Source organism: Desmodus rotundus, chromosome 7, assembly GCF_022682495.2.
Source record: "Desmodus rotundus isolate HL8 chromosome 7, HLdesRot8A.1, whole genome shotgun sequence".
In the NCBI taxonomy this organism is placed as follows: domain Eukaryota; kingdom Metazoa; phylum Chordata; class Mammalia; order Chiroptera; family Phyllostomidae; genus Desmodus; species Desmodus rotundus.
The window spans coordinates 106,828,153-106,848,781 of record NC_071393.1 but is presented as its reverse complement, the minus strand read 5'-3'; the positions used below and the strand labels follow the sequence as shown (position 1 = coordinate 106,848,781).

Sequence of the window (20,629 nt, the reverse complement as noted above, 5' to 3'; positions counted from 1 at the left end):
TTAGCAGTAGTAAGCTAAAGACTTTGCCAGCATTATTTCACTTAATCCTCCTTTATGTCCTATAAACGAATGTACACAGTTGTCTTCACCTCAAATCTCTCCTCCCTCCAAATGATTTGCACAGCCGCAAGGTTCAATCATAGAAGCAACATTCTCAAGAAACAGGCAGGGCTCTCAGCACACGCTCCAGTTATATTGTGACAATAACGATAATATAGTCTTTACCACTTACTCAATTTAATGTGCTTATCTAACCCTTATACTTTAATAAGGAATATCAACATTTCATGTTAGAACTGGACTTCAATACAAAAATTTCAATTCAAGCATCTAGATTAATTTGAGTATCTTCAGATTTAAGGTAAGCTATTAAAAACTATTACTACTTATAACTACTTATCTATGTGAACCAGGGTTTTCTCAATGCTGTACAGTTTATATAGAAACATAAAAATAAATTAGATGTTGAGGTTATCATGAAAATACAACAATTTCAATAATGTGAATCTTCATTTTTTATGTACATTAGAACTGCCTCATTGTTCTCACTGACTTTAAGGAAATGTTTGATGGCAGTGGGAAACAGATTCCTATCTGGTTCAAGTAAAACCAACAAAAATAGTGCTGACCAATGATCTCAAGATAAACCCAAATATTATTAAGTTCAAATGCCACAATCAGTCCAGATGATAATTTTATCAGCACCTTTCAGACTTACTATCCCCCTCTTTCTCTTAATTACTCAACCAAATCTAAGCTACTACCAAATGAAACATTTTATGAAATACTTAAATCCTTTTATTACCTGTATCTGATCAAGCTAACCATGGTAATGGATTATCTCCATACCTTTAGAAATACTTATATTGTCCAGAACTTTGAAGATTATGATTGTCCAAGATGTGGCAACTAAATTTATAAGACAAATCCATTAGAAATATGAGCTTGGATAAAACATTTAAATAATAATATATTCAAGCTAGTGAAGTCTATAAGAATAAGATTTTGAGCATGTGCTAGGATTTTGGAAGAAAAATAAGCCTCAATAAAACAAGTAATATAAATACTTCAAGAGTTAACAAACCTAAATTAGATGAAGAAGGCGATGAAAATCAGTATCTCCTCTATTACATAGTCAATCTGAACATAAAGCAATTAGGAGACCTGTAATAAAAATTTAATGAAGAAACTGATCTGATGTTCTTTACATGTGACTACGGGAGCTCTTAAATCATTTCTGGCTTAAAGATTCCAAAGTTCTTATGAGTTTCAGCATCGTCACTGCCCAGCTTCTTTTGTGTACTCACAGGAAGGCTCTTTTTATCAGGTCAAACCCCACAGAATTCCAGTGTTGACCAAGAATTATTTCTGTTAGACCACGTGATGAATGAAGAGATGAATCCAGTACTATTTGTTTGCTTACTACTTAAGATTACACATTGAAAGGTTTGTAGACTGGCAGACTTTCAGCATGGAAATATGCTTACTGTATTACTCAAAATTATCAGTTATCTATGTTTTTATTTTATTGAGTACAGATCAAGTAAATTGCTGCTTATATATCTACATAAGGTGCCATTGCACACACTGCTAGTCATACTGGAAATCAATTAAGAGTACAGTAAAAATTCTGCCATTTGGATAGTTTTCTTACCCAATTCCATGACTGTCCTAGAACAACATTTGAGTAAACTAGCAAAATAGCTCACTCTTAATATTTGTGCTCTATAGTTGTCACACACATAAAATTTTATTATTTAACTTACAGTACTGGACAAGAAATTAACAATTTTATATTGAAATTATTTTGTATAAGAAATATGTTTAAGAAGATAATTTACAGCCACTACCTTCTGAGCTTCTTGTGTACAGAGTTCATGAATAAGCAATAGCCATTTGATAGAATACCTGTTATTCTTCAGATTAACAACACAAAATAATCGCAGGTATCTGAAGGCATCTGTGTTGCCTACTGATTGCACAAGAAAAGCCTGTTAGTGTTTCCTACTTGTAAAAATGACTTTAAGAACTGAAGTTAGATCATAATCGTTCAAGATGCTAAGATGATTAGTTATTTCTAATAAAAATATGTGAAATTTTAAAATTCTCGACTCTTTTACTTGGTGATTTTAAAACTCTTTCTGGGCCATGAAGATACAAGTTATTGCTTTGCACTTCTTGAATCACCATTTCTATAGGACAGCCATTGTGAAGTAAAATTCCATGATCTAAAGGATGTATGTAGCATTTTGCCTTGTCTGGTGTGGCTCAGTAGGTTGGGCGCAGGCCTGTGAGCCAAATGCTGGCCAGTTCTATTCCCTGTCAGGGCACATGCCTGGATTATGGGCCAGGCCCCAGGTGTGGGGCATGGCAAGGAAATCGACCGATGTTTCTCTTGCACATCAACGTTTCTCTCCCTCTCTTTCTCCTTCCCACCCCTCAGTCTAAGAAAATAAATAAAATCTTTTAAAAAATGATGTGGCATTTAGATGTTCCTTTCCAAAAAGTTCTATACCCAATGTTGTCTCTCCCAATCCATGAGTATGTGTAAACATTTCCCCATGCACTCTGTAGTAATATAAATTATGGATCCTTTATATCTCTTTAATTTTTGCCAAGCTGATAGGTGAAAATTGTACCTCATTGTTTTTAACTGCCCTGCACTTTTAAAGTCTTATATCTTAGGCCAAAGGGAATTCCAAGGAAATTTTCGTGTTCCTTACTTGGCATTTTGGCCTGCAGCTTTAAATTCAAACATTTACACATGGTGCATTGTATATAAACAGTGGTATTCTAAACATTTTTATCAATTAATTTAATCTTTATTATCATAACCATGTTACAGATAAGGAACCTGGTTAAATAGCTTACCCAAGATCAAAGAGTTAATAAATGGTAGAGCCTATACTCAAATTCAAACAGTCTGGCTCTAAAAACCATGCTATTAACAATAGTCTATGCTGCTTCTCAGAAACTCATTCTAATTACCAAGTATTCATAAGTCATTATTATGAAGTTCAAAATGTGTTTTCTTCACATCTCCAAAGGCCAAAAAAAAAGGAGTTATAGGGGTTGGCTTTAAATTTAGGATTTGACCCTCAGTTACTTGGAGGGACTCATGGTCAGGCCCTCTCCTGTAGTCTGTCAGTAATCCAAAATCCTAATTGAAAGGCATCTACAATGGCAACGCTCTCTGCTTCACTGTCCACCAGTTCTGCAAAGGAAGGCAGTCTTTAATGGGTACTGCCAACCACAAAGGGGAGAGAATTAGATGACAGTCTACCTCATATACTCCCACTATATTTTTAATTTGCACAGAGAAACTATTTGAACATCTTAGCTCACTATTGTTGGTGTTTTATTTGCTCAATATCTGGATTCCCAAAATAAAAGCAATCTGCATACTCCAAGAGATCTGGCTGGGCATAAGCCTTATTAAGATACTTAATCATACGAAGTACCATGAAAGAAAAGATGAAGAGAATTTTCTCCTAACATTTATTGAGCACTACTATGCACCAGGCACTGTGGTAAGTGTTTTCATATATTAGCTCATTTAATAATCATAACTCTAGAGAGTACCAAAACACAAGGTGGGAGTAGCCTTCCTGAACTTTAGAATAACTTCCTCTCATTCAAGAAATACTCACTTGGTAAAAATTTACTGAGCATCTATCAAGTGCCATGAATTGACCTAGGTAATAGGAATATACTGATAAGCAGAACTGCTCTAATGACATTTAGGACAGCCTCCCACTTAGTCTGCTCATATAGCTCTATATTCCCAAATGCAGGTCTAGTTGCATCACAATCACTTAGGGACACTGGTCAACATTTCAAACTTCTGGGCTCCAACTTTTTAAATCTTGATTCAGTAACCTGAAGCAGGGCCCCCAAATCTGGGTTTTTAAAAACTCCAAAGGTGTATGTACAGTGAGATTTGAGAACCATTGACTGAACTCATTCTTCCCTTATTTCACTTTAATTTCTCCCTCAAATTACTACCACAATGATCCTTCCAAAATAAGAATTCTGATATTATCTGATGAAATCTGTACTTATTATAGTTCTGCTTACCATCCCATCAAAAGTACGCAAGAGAAAGTATCATTTTTCAATGGAACCCGTCCTTACCTAGTTCCTTGCCCCATCCTCATCATTTCCCAGATTCTTCAGCCATGCTGCAGTTAATCAAAACCATAATATTTCATTCCTTCTGGCTCACTCACCCCACTCTCTCTCCATGGAGTACCCTTTTGTGAACATATAACCTGGTAAATTTTTGTGAGAAACTTTCAAGTTTTAACACTAGCATCACTTTGTTTCTCTTCTGTCTTCCTCCCTCCTAGATCTGACTATTTTGGTTATTTTGCTATTTTTAACTTTCCTATACAATCCTTAAAGCATCTTGGAGACAAAAAACTGCCTCATTTGCCTTTGTATTTTTAGTAGGGATGGGCTTAAGTTCTACTTGGCTTTTAGCACTAGCCCAAATCTGCTGTTTGCCCATGGAAGGTTGACTGTCCTTTCAACATTCTTTTTGAGATCCAGGAATTGGCACTTCATCAATGCTCCCGTAATCCTATAGATTACAATCATAATTAAACAGTACAACAATGCCAGGGCTATGAACAAGGCATACTATTTGGATTTACTGTGATTATCTGGATAAGCACTTACAAATACAGGTAACATACTAGATGTATGTGGGGGGGAAAAAAACGATCTGAAAAAATCCACTGAACAGTGTTACAGTGAAGAGCACCAATATCATCAGCAAGGAGAGTAAGTGACCTTTCCAGTGAAGAGATTTACACAGGGAGAGAGCTGAGAATGCAGGACACCAATTTGCCCAAAAGAGGTTTGAAGTTTAAGATTATTCCCTCATCACTACAATCTATAATTTCTTTTACTATTTTGTCCTAAGCTGATGTGGTCAGGAAAATACATCAGTTGTACTTCATGTTGTTAACAAATTTACAATCAACATCTTTGACACTTTTATAAATGTCCTCCTAGCCCAGCTGGAAACACAAGGATTGAGGCATTTTGCTTTCCACAGTCTTTTTCAATAAAGTGTTGGAATTTCCATCATTAAGACATGACAGTTTTCATTAAGTTGGTTTTTAATTCTAGTGGCTTTTACCCTGAAGGCGGGGGGGGGGGGGATTACTCTTAGACATGTATTTTATTTTTATATTTATTATTAGGAGTATTATTATTATTACTAAGATTTATTGTTATACTTTCCATCTGAGGATAGCTGCAAAACCAGAGTACTTCAAACAGGTAATGTTTAATTAAAAAATCTGTACCTAGAGACTTCCGGCCAAGATGGAGGCATAGGTAGACACACTTTGCTTCCCAGCACAACCAAAAGAAGGACAACAATTTAAAAACAAAAAACAACCAGAATTGACAGAAAATCAAACTGTATGGAAGTCCGAAAACCAAGGAGATAAAGAAGAAACATTCATCCAGACCCGTGGGAGGGGCAGAGATGGGCAGCTGGGGCAGAGAGGACACCAGGCAAGGCAGTGGCTGGCAGATTGTGGAGTGGGGTGGGCAAAGCTGTAGCTGGCCTGCAAGGCAGCAGCTGGTGGACCAGGTGACAGACCCCGCAACCCAGAATTCCAGCTTGGGGAAATAAAGCCTGAAACCACTGATTGAAAACACCCGTGGGGGTTGAGGTGGCAGTGGGAGAAACTCCCAGCCTCACAGAAGAGTTCCTTTGGAGAGACCCACAGGGTCCTAGAACGTACACAAACCCATCCACTCAGGAATCAGCACCAGAAGGGCCCAATTTGATTGTGGGTAGCAGAGTAAGTGACTGAAAACTGGCAGAGAGCAGAGCAAGCACCATTGCTCCCTCTCGGAACCCTCCCCACATACAGCGTCACAGTGCAGCATGGAGTGTTACCCTGCACTGGTGAACACCTAAGGCTCCGCCCCTTTATGTAACAGGGGCACCAAGACAACAAAAAAGGCCCAAATGAAAGAACAGATCAAAGCTCTAGAAAAAAATACAACTAAGCAATGAAGAGACAGCCAACCTATCAGATGCACAGTTCAAAACACTGGGAATCAGGATGCTCACAGAATTGGTTGAGTATGGTCACAAATTAGATGAAAAAATGATGGCTGTGCTAAGAGAAACAAAGGAAAATGTACAGGGAACCAATAGGGATGGGAAGGAAACTGGAAATCAAATCAACAGTGTGGACCAGAAGGAAGAAGGAAACATCCAACCAGAAAAGAATGAAGAAACAAGAATTCAAAAAAATGAGGAGAGGCTTAGGAACCTCCAGGACATCTTTAAACGTTCCAACACCCGAATTACAGGGGTACCAGAGGGTGAACAGGAAGAGCAAAAAATTGAAAACTTATTTGAACAAATAATGGAGAACTTCCCCAATCTGGTGAAAGAAATAGACTTCCAGGAAGTCCAGGAAGCTCAGAGAGTCCCAAGTCCCAAAGAAGCTGGACCCAAGGAGGAACACACCAAGGCACATCATAATTACATTACCCAAGATTAAAGATAAGGAGAGAATCTTAGAAGCAGCAAGACAAAAGGACACAGTTACCTACAAAGGAGTTCCCATAAGACTGTCAGCTGATTTCTCAAGAGACCTTACAGGCAAGGAGGGGCTGGGAAGAAGTATTCCAAGTCATAAAGGGCAAGGACCTACATCCAAGATCACTCTATCCAGTAAAGCTTTCATTTAGAATGGAAGGGCACATAAAGTGCTTCTAGATAAGGTCAAGTTAAAGGAGTTCATCACCACCAAGCCCTTATTATATGAAATGTTAAAGGGATTTATCTAAGAAAAAGAAGATAAAAAATATGAACAGTAAAATGACAGCAAACTCACAGTTAATAACCACACCTAAAACAAAAACAAAAGCAAACTAAGCAAACAACTAGAACAGAAACAGAACCACAGAAATGGAGATCACATGGAGGGTTATCAACAGGGGAGTGGGAAGGGGGAGAGATGGGGGAAAGGTACGGAGAATAAGTAGCATAAATGGTAGGTAGAAAATAGACAGGGGGAGGGTAAGAATAGTATAGGAAATGTAGAAGCCAAAGAACTTCTAAGTATGACCCATGGACATAAACTACAGGGGAGAGTGTGGGTAGGAGTAAGTGTGCAGGACGGAGGGGAGTGAAGGGGGGAAAATGGGACAACTGTAATAGCGTAATCAATAAAATATATTTAAAAAACTGTACTTAATGAAAAAACAGCAAAATTAAATCTGACATTTCAAATTAAATATAATTACATTTTCAAGACAGCTATCTTTTATTCATAATGATTTTCTTCAGGAAAATGTCTTCTGAGGTCTAATCATTATCAATATACTTTAAAATGAAACTTTAAATGATGGGTGTGGCTCAGTGGGCTGGACGTTGTCCCTCAAACTGAAAGGTCCTGGTTCAATTTTTGGTCAGGGCACATGCCTGGGTTGTGGGCCACACCCCTGGTTGGGGGCATGTGTGAGAGGCAACCCATGTTTCTGTCTCACATCGATGTTTTTCTCTCCCTCTCTTCCTCCCCCCCTCCCCCTCTCTTTGAAAACAAATAAAATCTGCCCTGGCTGGTGTGGCTCAGTGGACTGAGTACCTGCCAGCCTGTGAGCCAAAGGCTGCTGGTTTGATTCCCATTCTAGGGCACGTGCCTGGGTTGCAGGTCCCTGGTGGGAAGCACGTGAGAGGCAGCCACAAATTGATGTGTCTCTCTCTCTTTAAAGCGAAAAAATAAAATAAATAAATGAAATCTTTTAAAAAAGGGAAACTGCTGTACTCATGTTAGACAATGTCAAATATTTCTCAATCATTTCCTGTGAGCCAGACCCTGTTCCCAACGTGGGGCATAGTTCAATAAACAAAACAGACTAAGTTACTACCCTCATGGAGCATACGTTCTAGGACACATATATCTTTCTGTCTTGTCTTTATTCAATAGTAGTTACCAGGGTCCATCTATTAGCTGACAAAATATTAACCACAGGAACAATCTTGCCATAAAAGTCAAGCTGCATGAAATTTAGAAGGCAAAGCCTACAAAAATTAATCTGTGCTTATAGGAGATATTACAATACAACTCCATGTGAAAAGAGCAGATTATACAGTAAAATTTCAGCATGAATCCATTTCTCTATACGGGTGTGTAAGGCGCATGTGTGTGCATATAAAGTATATATAATTTATAAATGCAGTTAAAGCCAGAAAGATACAATTATATAAGTATTAGCGAAGTTTACAAAATATTAACGATAGCAGTTTCAAGATGACAGAATTACAGATTTTGTACTTTGAGAAAACTTCATCAATAAATGACTATCAGTAGACCTGCATTTGTCAGAAAAATTAGAAAGAAGTGGTCATCTAACTTTTTAAAAAAGTTTATTTTATTCTCATTTGAGAGCGAAGAGGAGGGAGGGAGAGAGAGAGAAAAACACAAATCTATCTGCTGCCTCCTGCACACACCCCAACAGGGAATCGAGACCACAACCTGGTCATGTGCCCTGAACAGGAACTGAACAGGTGACCTTTCCATTATAAGACAATGCTCCAACCAACTGAGCCACACTGGCCAGGGATAACTTTTAAATTTACTTTCCAGAAAGACTAACTAAAAACAAATTAAATTTTCCCTTTACTCTCCAGGAAGTAGAAAGTAAAGATTGAGTAAGCAATACAATTCAATGTTTTCAATTTATCACTCTAATCTAATCTTCAGATTTTGAAAATTTGCTCATTTCAGAATTTCATATTTCAAAATACAGGTAAAATGTATTCACCTAAAGAAAAATACTCAGAATATACACACACACTTATTTTATTTTTGAAAGTAACTTAAATTTCTTGCTTTAGATGATCATTACTACCACCATGATAGTATCTCTTTAATACCCACAACTAGAGAAAAGATGGATTATTCACCTTTCAATAACCTCACAAAAAGGCTTAGTTTAACTACTTGAACCCCGCCCTGGCTGGTGTGGCTCAGTGGATTGAGTGCCAGCTTCCAAACCAAAGGGTCGTGGGTTAGATCCCAGTCAGAGCACATGCCTAGGTTGCAGGCCAGGTCCCCAGTAGGGGCCGCTCAAGAGGCAACCACACATTGATGTTTCTCTCCTCTTTCTCCCTCCTTTCCCTTCTCTCTAAAAATAAATAAAATAAAAACTTGAAAACCACTTGATATTATAATGTTGCAGAAAAATAAATAAGGAAAAAAAATCACTGTTTTAAATTAGAGGGTACATTCTGAAAATGAAATCTGTATCACATCTGAAGTAGCATTAATGGGTAAATGTTCTACTTATACCTTAATTAAACGTATTAACTAACTAATAGATTCACATCTGCTTATATTAACGTGTATTTATGTTGTTTATAAAAAGAATATGCTTTTGTTTTAGGATTATTTCAATCAACTAAGTAGTGATTTCAATCAACTCTCTCCTGGTTCAAAATTGGTAATGAACCTCTCAAAAAATCTTTGATCCCCTACTATGTACAGTATAAAACCAAAAATGTGTTATGGGAAACTCTTCTTCCAAGATGGAGAAGAGTTTCACAACATTTAGCTTGCATTACAATCACCTGGAGGATTCTCCAAGCACAGATTACTAGGCTTTCCCCCCAATTTCTAATTCACGAGGATAGTACCCGAGGATCTTCATTTCTAACAAGTTAGCGGGTAGTATCAATGAGGCTTGTCTGGAGAATGCTTTGAGCCCCACTGCTCTAAGCAAATACCTCTGTATGTGTCCTTCAAAAATGCCTAAAGAAGTAAAAGACTGCTCATTCGCACTCAAAAATGGTTTATTAAAACTTTATCTTAAGTATTCTGCCCAAACGCTTTACAAATACAGGAAACATGACCAACCTCTAAAACATTTACATTTCCACATACTTAGGACTCAGTAACTACAAAAATACACTAAGGACTTAGACTAGTCAATGGTTGACTTGTGGTAAACATCACAATTACCAACAGGACTTTTACCTCCCAAATGTGCCTAGATCACAACCCTGGAACTCAAATTGTAGATTTGGTGACTCTGTTTGAAAAAGTTTCAAAGATGATTCTGATGAGCACTCTCGTCTGTTCCAGGTTTGTGTTTCATCTATGGGTGCTTGTAAAATTTACAGATTCCTGAGTCCCATCCAAAAATTGCCAAATGAAAATCTCTGGGGGTGGGTATCTGCGACCCCTTATATTAACTAAACCCCCAGGTGATTCTTAAGCAACACAAGTTTCAGAACCATTAGCAGATCTTATAGCAGAGATTTAACAGGTTAACTAGCAAATTATGAAAAACTAAAAAACAAAATTATTTTTACATGCAGCTACATATGCATAATTGACAACTATGTCAGGCAGAACACTGAACTGAGTGGGTTGTGCAATACTACACAGAGCAAGGTACAGTTGCTGAGAATAAAAAGCTAAAAGTACAATTCAAGGACAGGCCAGTAATAAAGTGTGTACTTAATAAAATCCAGTAACTTGGCCTCAAAAATGTAAGATCATGATTAGGATTCAAAGATGACCAAATGAAAAATGTGTTAACTGTGGGATAGCTTTCTCAATTCTTTGAAATAATTATTTTAAAACAGTATTATTTTAACGTCTTTATGAATGCCCTAAAAATCAAATGTCCCTGAGTAACAGCTGTGTTAATGGCTTCCCAAAATCATACCACTTACTCTATCACTCTTCTTCCCTTTCTATTACCTCCCCCTCTCAGCTGGTAACTGCTTTTCTTTCCATTTCCCTTGTTACATGCTTTCTAATATTAACAGAACTGAAACTGGAACTTAAGAGGTTAGTGACACTAAACTTTGTGTGTATGTGTGCACTGAAAAGAATATGTCCCTAATTACTTAAATATAATAGAAAATACTTAAGTTACAATAATGAAGTACTATATAATTTTTAAAAATCATATACATTAGAATAAAGGTATACACATAGAAATCATACCCTGAAGATTTCTCCTACTTAGTTTAAAACCCTGACCATGAAGATTCTGTAAACAATAACAAAGGAGAAGCTCTCCTGAGGTAAATGTCTTCGTTCTCTACCTGTATTAATCCATCTTATCCAATGCTACCAAATAAATTTTCCTAAATAATCCTCTGGTCCTGTTTCCTTGTCTACAAAGAGGAGGTTAAGTGGCAGGTCTCAGATGCCACCTGAGACTGAATTCCCCATATTTAATATAGCCCATGCCTATCTACAGATCACATGCTCAATATATAATTTTTAAATTAAAGATTAAAGAAAACTTGGGGACATTTTTACTTAGGAACAGAAAAAAGGGACATGATAAATACCTTCAGATATTTGAAAAGTATGTCAAATGGAAAACAGATTTGGTGATTTATGCAACTCCAGTGATTAACAAGTGGGAGTTACCACATGGCAGGGCTTTGCTCAACAGTGTTAAAAGTAGTGTTGAAGGTAAACTCTGTGAGAATTTAAAAAGTGTGTTCTCCTTTTGCTGGTCACGTGAGAAGAAAAAGCATATTCTGGATCATCTATACGATCTCTACATAGGTCTATATTCTTGCTATAAGTTTCTTTTGTGCTTGAAGTTGCATTTATTTATGATGAAATTGGTACCAAATGAACAGGAATACATTTTTTAATGTGGTGTCAGATTGAGGTCACTGGGTACATGTCAAAGGATTACAGAGATTCCTTTGCTTTGAAAGAGATCTAAACATTAGTCAGGGTTGAGAAATACTGGAATAAAGAAGGTTCTGACATTTAAAGTTGCCGGGAAAGAAAAAAAAGAAAAAAAAAAAAAAACGGGAAAGAAAAAAAAAGACTGTCTCTTGAAAGAATTTTTGTGTGTCTAAGAAAATTCTTAAAGCAGAATGGCCAAATTAGTAAACACAACTATAGAAGATGCTCCTGTGATGGTTTATATTAAATTAAAAAACCCCTTAAATCCTAAAGTCAGGATCTTGTAAGAATCTCTAGGTTGAAATCACACTGCACTAAAAAATAAAAACAAAAAGTGGCATATGTTATGGATGAATCACTTAACACTGGAAACTGAATATTCAACTGTGGTCTGAGCCATCAACAATTCAATGCTTTGTTGACAAATTAGAGGCACAAATCTCTGTTGAATAAATGAATGCACAATAATCTGTTATAGGTTAGAATGGTTAGGTGCTACAGTAGTGGTCAAAGGTTGACAAAAATTTTAAACCATGGAAATAAAAATCAACTTATTTACATTACCCAAGATATACCCCTTCCTCCATTCACAGTGAATGCTTTGACTAGTTTGATATGTATCCCATTTAAACATTTTAGCTACATTCTCTGCAAAGGCTGGTAATTTCCAACTTTTTTTCTGCCAACACGTTAAACAAAAGACATTTAATGAACTAATACCAAAAGAGCACAGAAAAGTAAGGTTCCCATCTTTTGACAGCCAAATAAACACCCTTTAGAATATATTTCTTCTTTTACTATTATCAATATGGAAAATGATTATTTTAGAATAACACATATGTACAAAACAAACAAACTTCATTTAATTTGCAAAGGCCAGATACTCATGGGGAAAAATACCAATGTAAAGGAAAAGTAGTACTAACTATTCTAAATTCATTGATAGTTTGGACCAAAGGACTACATTAGCCTTTGTCAGATTCATTACTACCTCTTTCTCAAGGAAATAAAATGAAAACTCTAGTTCATGGTAGAAGAGACTCTGAGCTTCCCAAGAGGCAAAGGAAGAACAACTGCAGAATAACTATGCTTGGCAGAAACTCTGTAGAATATGAATTCAGGTGATCTGCAACAAAAACGTATAGTCTACATTAAAGACATTCAGCTCATGAAATCAGGGAACCCCACCTGCATAGTGAAAAATAAACAGCCTAAGCAGGGCAAACTGACATTCATTCAGAAAACTCATATATGGATAATAGAAGATTCTTTTGATTTTTATTATCAAAAACTGTATGGATACAGGCATGGAAATGCTAGTGGGTCCTCTTTCATATAGATAGCCGTAAGTAGCAGAATGAAACCAACGTGCAAATAGAGCACAGGCTTATAAACCTGGTAATTTTCAAGAGAAAATCAGGGTTGATAACTCTGAGGATGGCACTTAAAAGAGACCCTGGATCTAACTGTCCCTTAAACCAAAACTAGATTGTTTGAGCCCATAACCACCTTATATCCCCCTTAAACTAGTTTGAGTTGTGTTTATTACTTGAAATAAAAAGAATCCTAGCATGCTTATCAAATTGGCAGTTTTAAATTAAAAACAAACTTAATTATGATAAAGTAAAAGAAAATGGCATTCTCTTATACTGTGCTGCAATATAAACTGGCCCAAACTTCTGGACATTTGCAGTAGAGTTGAGTAAAGTTTTCTGAAAATAGAATAAGGGCAATGATACTTTCCACACATTTACCTGGCTGATTTTCTGCATAGTCATATGTCTCTTTTAGCAAACTTTTTTTACTCAGTGTTCTCATATATATTGTAGATTGGCAGGCACTAACTTTTAACATACCTTAAAGTAGGGCACTGAGTTACTTTCAGTGCCAAGTACATATTACACAGATGTATTTATTACTAAAATGTTTATTAACCTGGTTCTAAAAAATACTATATTTTCAAATGACAAAAAATTAAAATTCAAGATTCAAGAAAGTCTCAAAGTAGCATAAGGGATTCCCAAGCATTAAAAAAAAAAAAAAAAAAAAAAAAAAAAAAGCTATGAAAAGTAGAACAATGACTTCCAAAAAACCCTTTAAAAATCTTAAAATCTTTCTCTTTGTTCATTCAATTATTCTTCCATTGCTTCATTTGCTCAAATACTTACTAAGAGATCACTGTGTGCCAGTATTCTCTTTCATATCACAAGTTTCAAATTCAGTCTACTTGTGCTCTTGCCCAGTGAAACATGTTTTACAATTGAAAAGGGAGGGGGAGGTCACGTTAAAGAAATTTACTTAACATCTGAATTACAAGGAAAGATCTAGAAGAACAGAGAGATACATATATCCTAATCCTTAAAAACTTAAACTTTCTACCTTATAAAACAGATTTTAGTTATTTATTTTTAGAAGGGGGAAAGAGGGAGAGAAACATCAATGTGAGAATAACATCGATCATTTGCCTCTCCTAACTACCGCAAGCAAGGATCTAACTGGCACCCTTTCGCTTCCCAGAACGATGTCCAACTGAGTCATGCCAGTCAAGGCTAAACCTTCTACTATTAAACCTTGTGTTTATTTTTACCATATTATTTTTCAGTTGAAAAAACAAATTCTCACAAACTATTAGGAAAAGGGGAGATGCACAGAGAACTGTCACTAGTAAGTGAAAATTGCAATATTAACTAATAAACACTTATAATTTGTCTAAATATATTTTCACTTTCAAAACAATTGGGTTCAGAACTGTAGTAAGTTATGTTCCATCACTATTTTTGTCCCATTTGTAAAACAATAAATTTTGAAAATCATACTTTGAAATAATTTTTATGTTTAATAATTTCAATGAAGTGAAATTTTAAAATGAAGACACTCATAAATTGACAGTTGAGATCACACAAATAACTAAAAGGTAACATTCTGGGGACAGTTTGTTTATAAAGGTTAAGTCATTTCAATTATTTTATAAATCTTTTAAAACAAAGTTACCAGTTAAATGGGACTTTCACCACAATAGAATAGGTATAGAACATTTTAAATAGTAACTTTTTCTGAAACAGTACTGGCAAAACAAATCTAAGTCATTAGGAAAACATAATTCTTATTTTAGAAGTGCTTAACTTTACTTCTGATAAGCTTCCTCCGGCCACTGTTCTCTGTTGTTAGCTGTAAGCTGGTTAACAAACAAACCCTTAAAAACACACAATCACTTCAACACATCCATTAGGAGGGCTACAATCAAAATACCCCAGAAAATAATAATAACAAGTGTTGAGGAGGAAGTGGAGAACTAGGAATCCTTGTACACTGTTGGTGGAAAAGTAAAATGGTGCAGCCACTAAGGAAAACAGTATGGTGGTTCCTTCAAAAATTAAAAATAGTTACCATATGATTCAGTAACACCACTTTTGGGGATATATTCAAAATAATTTAAATCAAGATCTTAGATGTTTGTATATTCATGTTCATAGCAGCATTATTCACAATAGCCAACAGGTGGAAGTAACCTAATTGTTCATGGAAAAATGAATGGATAAACAAAATGTGGTACACAACTGAAAATTATTCAGTCTTAAAAGGAAGGAAATTCTTACACATGCTACGACATAGATTAACCTTTGAGGACATTGCTAAGTGAAATAAACCAATCACAAAAACTGTATGATTTCACTTATAGGCGGTATTTAGTAGTCAAATTCATAAGAACAGAAAGCGGAATGATGGTTGCCAGAGACCAGGGGGAGGGTAAACCAAGTGTAGTTGTATGGTTACAGAATTTCAGTTTTACAAGATGGAAAAGTTCTGGAGACTGGTTACTTCAATGTGAATATACTTAACACTATTTAACTATACACTAAGAAATGATTAAGATGGGAAATTTTATGGGTTTTTCTTTTTACCATAATTAAATTTGGATTTTACATATTTTTCTAAAAGGGTCATGTCTGGCAAATAGACACAGTTTTATTTATTTTTATTGCAGAAAACACAAATTTTAATGTTAAACTCTATGCACATAATACTTAATTCTTCAAACTCCAAGAGACATAGAAAGATACAATTATTTTTAAAATTCCAATACCTATAGTTAATTTAAAAAATCCTCATCCTACTTTTACTAAAAATACTGGGCAACAAAAAGATTGGCTTACCTTAGTTTCAATTCCTTTTCTAACCCTCTAGATAAGCATAATACATACACAAGTAGTAGAAGGCTGGGTAAAATCCATCAACTAGATAATAAAATCCATCAACTAGATATAGTTAGTCCCAACACATAAAAAAAGTAAAAAAAAGAAACAAACAAAAAAAAGAAACTTTTAAAAAAATAACTAAGATGAATTAACAGAAAAGTAATCCAACAACACATTTAACTTAGATCATTTCTCTTAACTGAGAAACAGACATGTTAACAATTTTATATAAGATTTTAATCTTTTTAAAAGTACCTCAATTTTTTAAATATTTTAAGACACATCTATGGACAAGCACAGTAATCTAACCCAACTCTTTAACATCTATGTATAAGTTTTTAATCTCACCACCAAACACAAAAAATTATTACAAGGTCTTCAAAAAATAAATTAAAAAAAAAAGCAGACAAGCGAGCAATCCCCGAGCCTCCTACACACCATTCCTAACATACAACAATAAAATGTAACCACAAAAAATCTTAACCTTGAGCTTATACGCCAGTAAAGCTGCAAATACAATGGAAGTCAACATGAAGAAGGATTAAAAAATTGAACATTCTCCAAAATGCACAAAATGCTTTACAGTGGACCACAGGAATGAACTACCACACTTTATCACCCTAAAACAACATACATCAGTAAACACATATATGTGGAAGAGTAATAGAGATTTCATACAAATCAAGCCCCCAAATTGACTAGCAATACATGCTTGAAGGTTTGCCTTGAGGCAGAAGCCAATGGTCTTAACTCTGCAGGAATTCATAAGCAAAGGATAGTTTTTTTTACCGTGTGGGTTCATATGCTTTATTGGGAATAAATACTTTATCAACTCATGTTTAGCAAAGATTGATACTGATAAAATCGTTTAAACTGCAGCAGTAAGACAAAAATGTCTTAAGTTACTGCCAGCCCTAAGACTGCAGTGCGTTGCACAATATCTTGCTAAAATGATCTGTATGATTAGAATGTGTTTATGACTCCAATCTCTAAACTCCAGAGTAAATTCAAAGTGACCTATTTGGGGAGAAAATAAGGGGTAAGAAATTGTGAAGAAGGGGACCAAAAATAAGACAGTAGATCAGATGCTCAAAAAGAGTAATTGATGCTAGGTGCCAACATAACCTAGGAGTGTACTGTTTTAACCAGAGAGAACCCCTTCTAAAGATCTGGATCCAATGTTAGTCTTTTCATTTTTAGGAGGTATATAGAAAAGATGGATGAGGTGATGAGAAGAAGAACTGAAACAAAGAAATGCTTGGAAGGACTTGCAAAAAAGAGTTTTAAATGTGGAAATTTAAACTAGAACTTTAATAGGTTCTAGTTTAAATGCTATTTTCAAATGTTACCAAGGCACCTAAACCAGGCACTAGGCATAATCTCATTTAATCTTCACAATAACTGTTAATTTGGCTGCTGTTATTATCATCATTTCAAAAAGAGGACACAGACTCAGAGGCATTCAATAATTTGCCCAAGCTCACAAAGCTAACAAAGTGAAAAGGCTGGACTCCATAACTCAGAGGTGTCTGGCTCAAGATCCTATGCTCTTAACCACCAGGCACACAGGTCTTCAAACAAGTGGAAAATAAAAGTAAAAATCTAACAAGAAAAAAGTTACTAATAAACTAGAGAGCTTCTTGACTTTTAATGACCTAAATTAAAGAGGAAGTTAAGGAATATTCATTCTCAGAGATTCTACTTTAATGATCCATTAACTGTTTTGGAAAACTCTGAAGGAGTATGGTCTGAAACCTGAAACCAAACAGTGGACCTTTTGACATTCCTTTGAAATCTAAAAATCTATATCAACATGCTATTAAATAAAGCCAGCCCCTACCCCTAAGGAATCAACATCAAAGGCCCTATATTAAATCTATTATAACCATACCCATCCTCTGTTCTGATTTCTTCCAATCCTTCAGCTATGAGTTTCCTAGACTTTCTTTAGTTTTTTTTTAAATCATTTTTTAAAAGATTTTATTTATTTTCAGAGAGGGGAAGAAAAGGAGAGAAACATCATTGTGAGAGAGAAACAGTTGGCTGCGTCTTGCACACCCCCAACCAAGGATCTGGCCTGCAACCCAGGCATGTGCCCAGACTAGGAATCGAACCAGCGACCTTTCTGTTCAGAGGACAGTGCTCAATCCACTGAAACACACCAGCCAGAGTCCTAGACTTTCATTAGAAAAGACAAGTTTGTGTCCCTCGCCCATATCCTGCTGTCTCATTTAAAATGGGGAATCGTAAGGAAATAGAAAATCCCTGCCCCTCAATCTCTGTTATTTTTACAAAAAATTTAAAAACTACTGCTTAGAAAAGGACAAAACCCAGACATCTTTAACGAATAGCATCTTAACTAGAATTGTTGAGCAGCCACCATTTAAGTGTTTAGCTTAATTTTTCAGTTTTAAGAACATCTATATTAAGAGATATGATTCAATCTGACCCAGATTTGCTAAATTTACAAATGAGGAAAAATCTGAAATAACAGACAGGACTGAGGAAAATCTAAGAACTAGTTTGGATCTGGGGTGATGCACAGTAGCTAATTAATTCGTTTATCTTAAAACTGATTATGATATTCTCAGCTGATGAATCGCAAAGTAGAAATGAGTACAATATTGCCTATGAAAAGGAAGTGATTGGTGCATAACTTGACGTATAGTATTATGTATGATTCAGCATATAAAAAGGACAGAAAATTGGCACCACACAAAGGTAATCTGCCTTCGGTTTACAATATAACAGCCACATCATTTCATCAAAAGCACTGTAATCATTTGTGCAAAATTAATTGCAATTTATTACCGGCAAGTTTTGGAATTAAGTCTAAACCTGTTTAGTCACTTTTTGAATTTTATGAATGCTTTCCCTGGTGTACACAAACTGAGAATGCACCACTCTATTGAATAAGGACCAAAAAGGGACCCACAAAACAGCAAGAACATAAACAAGTTTATCTTCTGATACTGACTAGGGACATTAATCTCTCCTTGGAGACTGGAAGGACTTACCAGTAAAGCCAATCTACTGTACCAGCCATAACTCTTACTGTAAGTCTTCAATTCCTTAAAATGATTTCCTCAAAGGCTCAATAAATACCAGAGCGTATCGAACTGTGTATGTGGGGGTGGAGGGTCACTCAATTCCACCCGTCGGACTAACAATTCTTAATCTTGTGATATACCACTTAGACCTTCAAGGTTTTGTGGGGTTTTTTTTTTTAACTTACATTAAGTTCTAACAGAATGATTATTTACTTCGGATATATTTTGAAGGTTTTCTTTCAAAATACTTCAATTTCAGGGAAATGAGACTTCTAAAAATTTTAGTGATGCATTTCATTTGCTTTGATCAGATGACTTTTTTCCAACCTCATTGAAAATCTTTGCCTAAATAGAAAAAAAACCGCTACACTTTCACTATAATACTTCCAAGAATGAGGCACATGTTCATTTGTAACGTCGTGGCTCTCAGGACAGGTGAGAGAAATCACAAGTATCCAATTCTGATGTCCTCTTTAAAATGTTGCTATTTCTCTACGTTCCCGTTACTCCCACCCTCAGTCTCGGCAACTTTTCCAAGGCGATTAAAACAAACCGAACCCTGCACGTGCAAACTAAAAAGTTAGCATCTCCAGGCCGCCCTGGCGAATCCCTAGCGCACAAAGACAGCCGCCCGCGGCGGCCGGGCCGCTCCGGGCAGGGTCATCGCACCGCGCGAGCTCCCCGGCCGGGAACCCAGGGCCGCGAGCCCACTGGGCAGCCGGGACCCGCGCGCAGGGTCCGCCCCGGGGCCGAGTTTTCCGTGGAGCCGGAGAGGATGGGGGCGGGAAGGAGCGGAAGCTCGCTGCAAAGGGCGAGCTTCGAGCCGCGGCTCGTTTTTCTCCCGGGGTTCCCGGCTAAGGGGAGTCCACCCGGACGGGGGATCAGGGCAAGTGGCTTTCTGAGCAGGGCGGTGCGAGGCCCCGGCGGCCGGGGAGGGAGGGCGAGCTGCGTCCAGCCCGCGGCCCCAGAAAGCGCTTTCGATGCGTCTCCCGCCCCCCACAACAAGATGGCGACGTGGACAGAGGGGGAGCCCGGCCCGCGAGGTTGGGGGAGAGAGAGGGGAGGGGAGAGGAGGCAGAAACAAAAAGGCGGCCCCCCGGAACGCCGAGGCCCGCCCGCGAGCCCGGGGCGGCGGGCACCCGGGCGAGCCGGCGGAGAGCAAGGGCTTACTTTTTCTTGTCGTTCGCGCCTCCGGCGCCCTCCATGGCGAGTCGGTCGCCGCGATGCCTTCACGGCCGTCGCCCCCCAGGCTCTCTCCGGCCTAAGCGCTGGCTCCCTCCACACGCGGGGAGAGGAGAGGCACGTCCAGAGGTGCGAAACCCCTCGAGAGATCAGAGGCAGGAGGAGCAGGCGGCAATCGCAGGACTCCGGGCTGGGCTCGCCAGAGCCTTCCCTCGGGCTGCTTGTCAAGGCCCGGCCCGACGACTGGCTCGAGCCACGACGAGGGCGATCCTCGCGTCCCCTCAGACTAGGCGGCTCTGTGCTCTGTGGAGCAGAGGCAGCGGCAGGGGGCGGGCAGGAGCGGAGGCGCGCCCGGGGGCGCGCGGGCGAGCAGGGAGGAGAGTGTAGGGGGCGCGCCCACCCGCGGAGCCCGGCGCGCGCTCCCGCAAGCCCGCCTCACCTGAGGGGGAGGCGGGTTCCCTGAAAGCCAATAGTGAGGGACGCAGGCGACCAGTCC

At 37.6% G+C, this 20,629-nt stretch overlaps 1 protein-coding gene across 1 annotated transcript in view; it reads right to left on the bottom strand.

Moving 5' to 3' along the window:
* HIF1A (hypoxia inducible factor 1 subunit alpha) overlaps positions 1-20,540 on the bottom strand; it is a 48,093-nt gene extending 27,553 nt beyond the window's left edge. Inside the window, exon 1 of the mRNA XM_024567391.3 lies at positions 20,122-20,540. Within this exon, the coding sequence (XP_024423159.1) occupies positions 20,122-20,156 (35 nt within the window). The 5' untranslated portion in view covers positions 20,157-20,540. The remainder of the gene's footprint in view (positions 1-20,121) is intronic.
* Between the last annotated feature and the right edge of the window lie 89 nt (positions 20,541-20,629).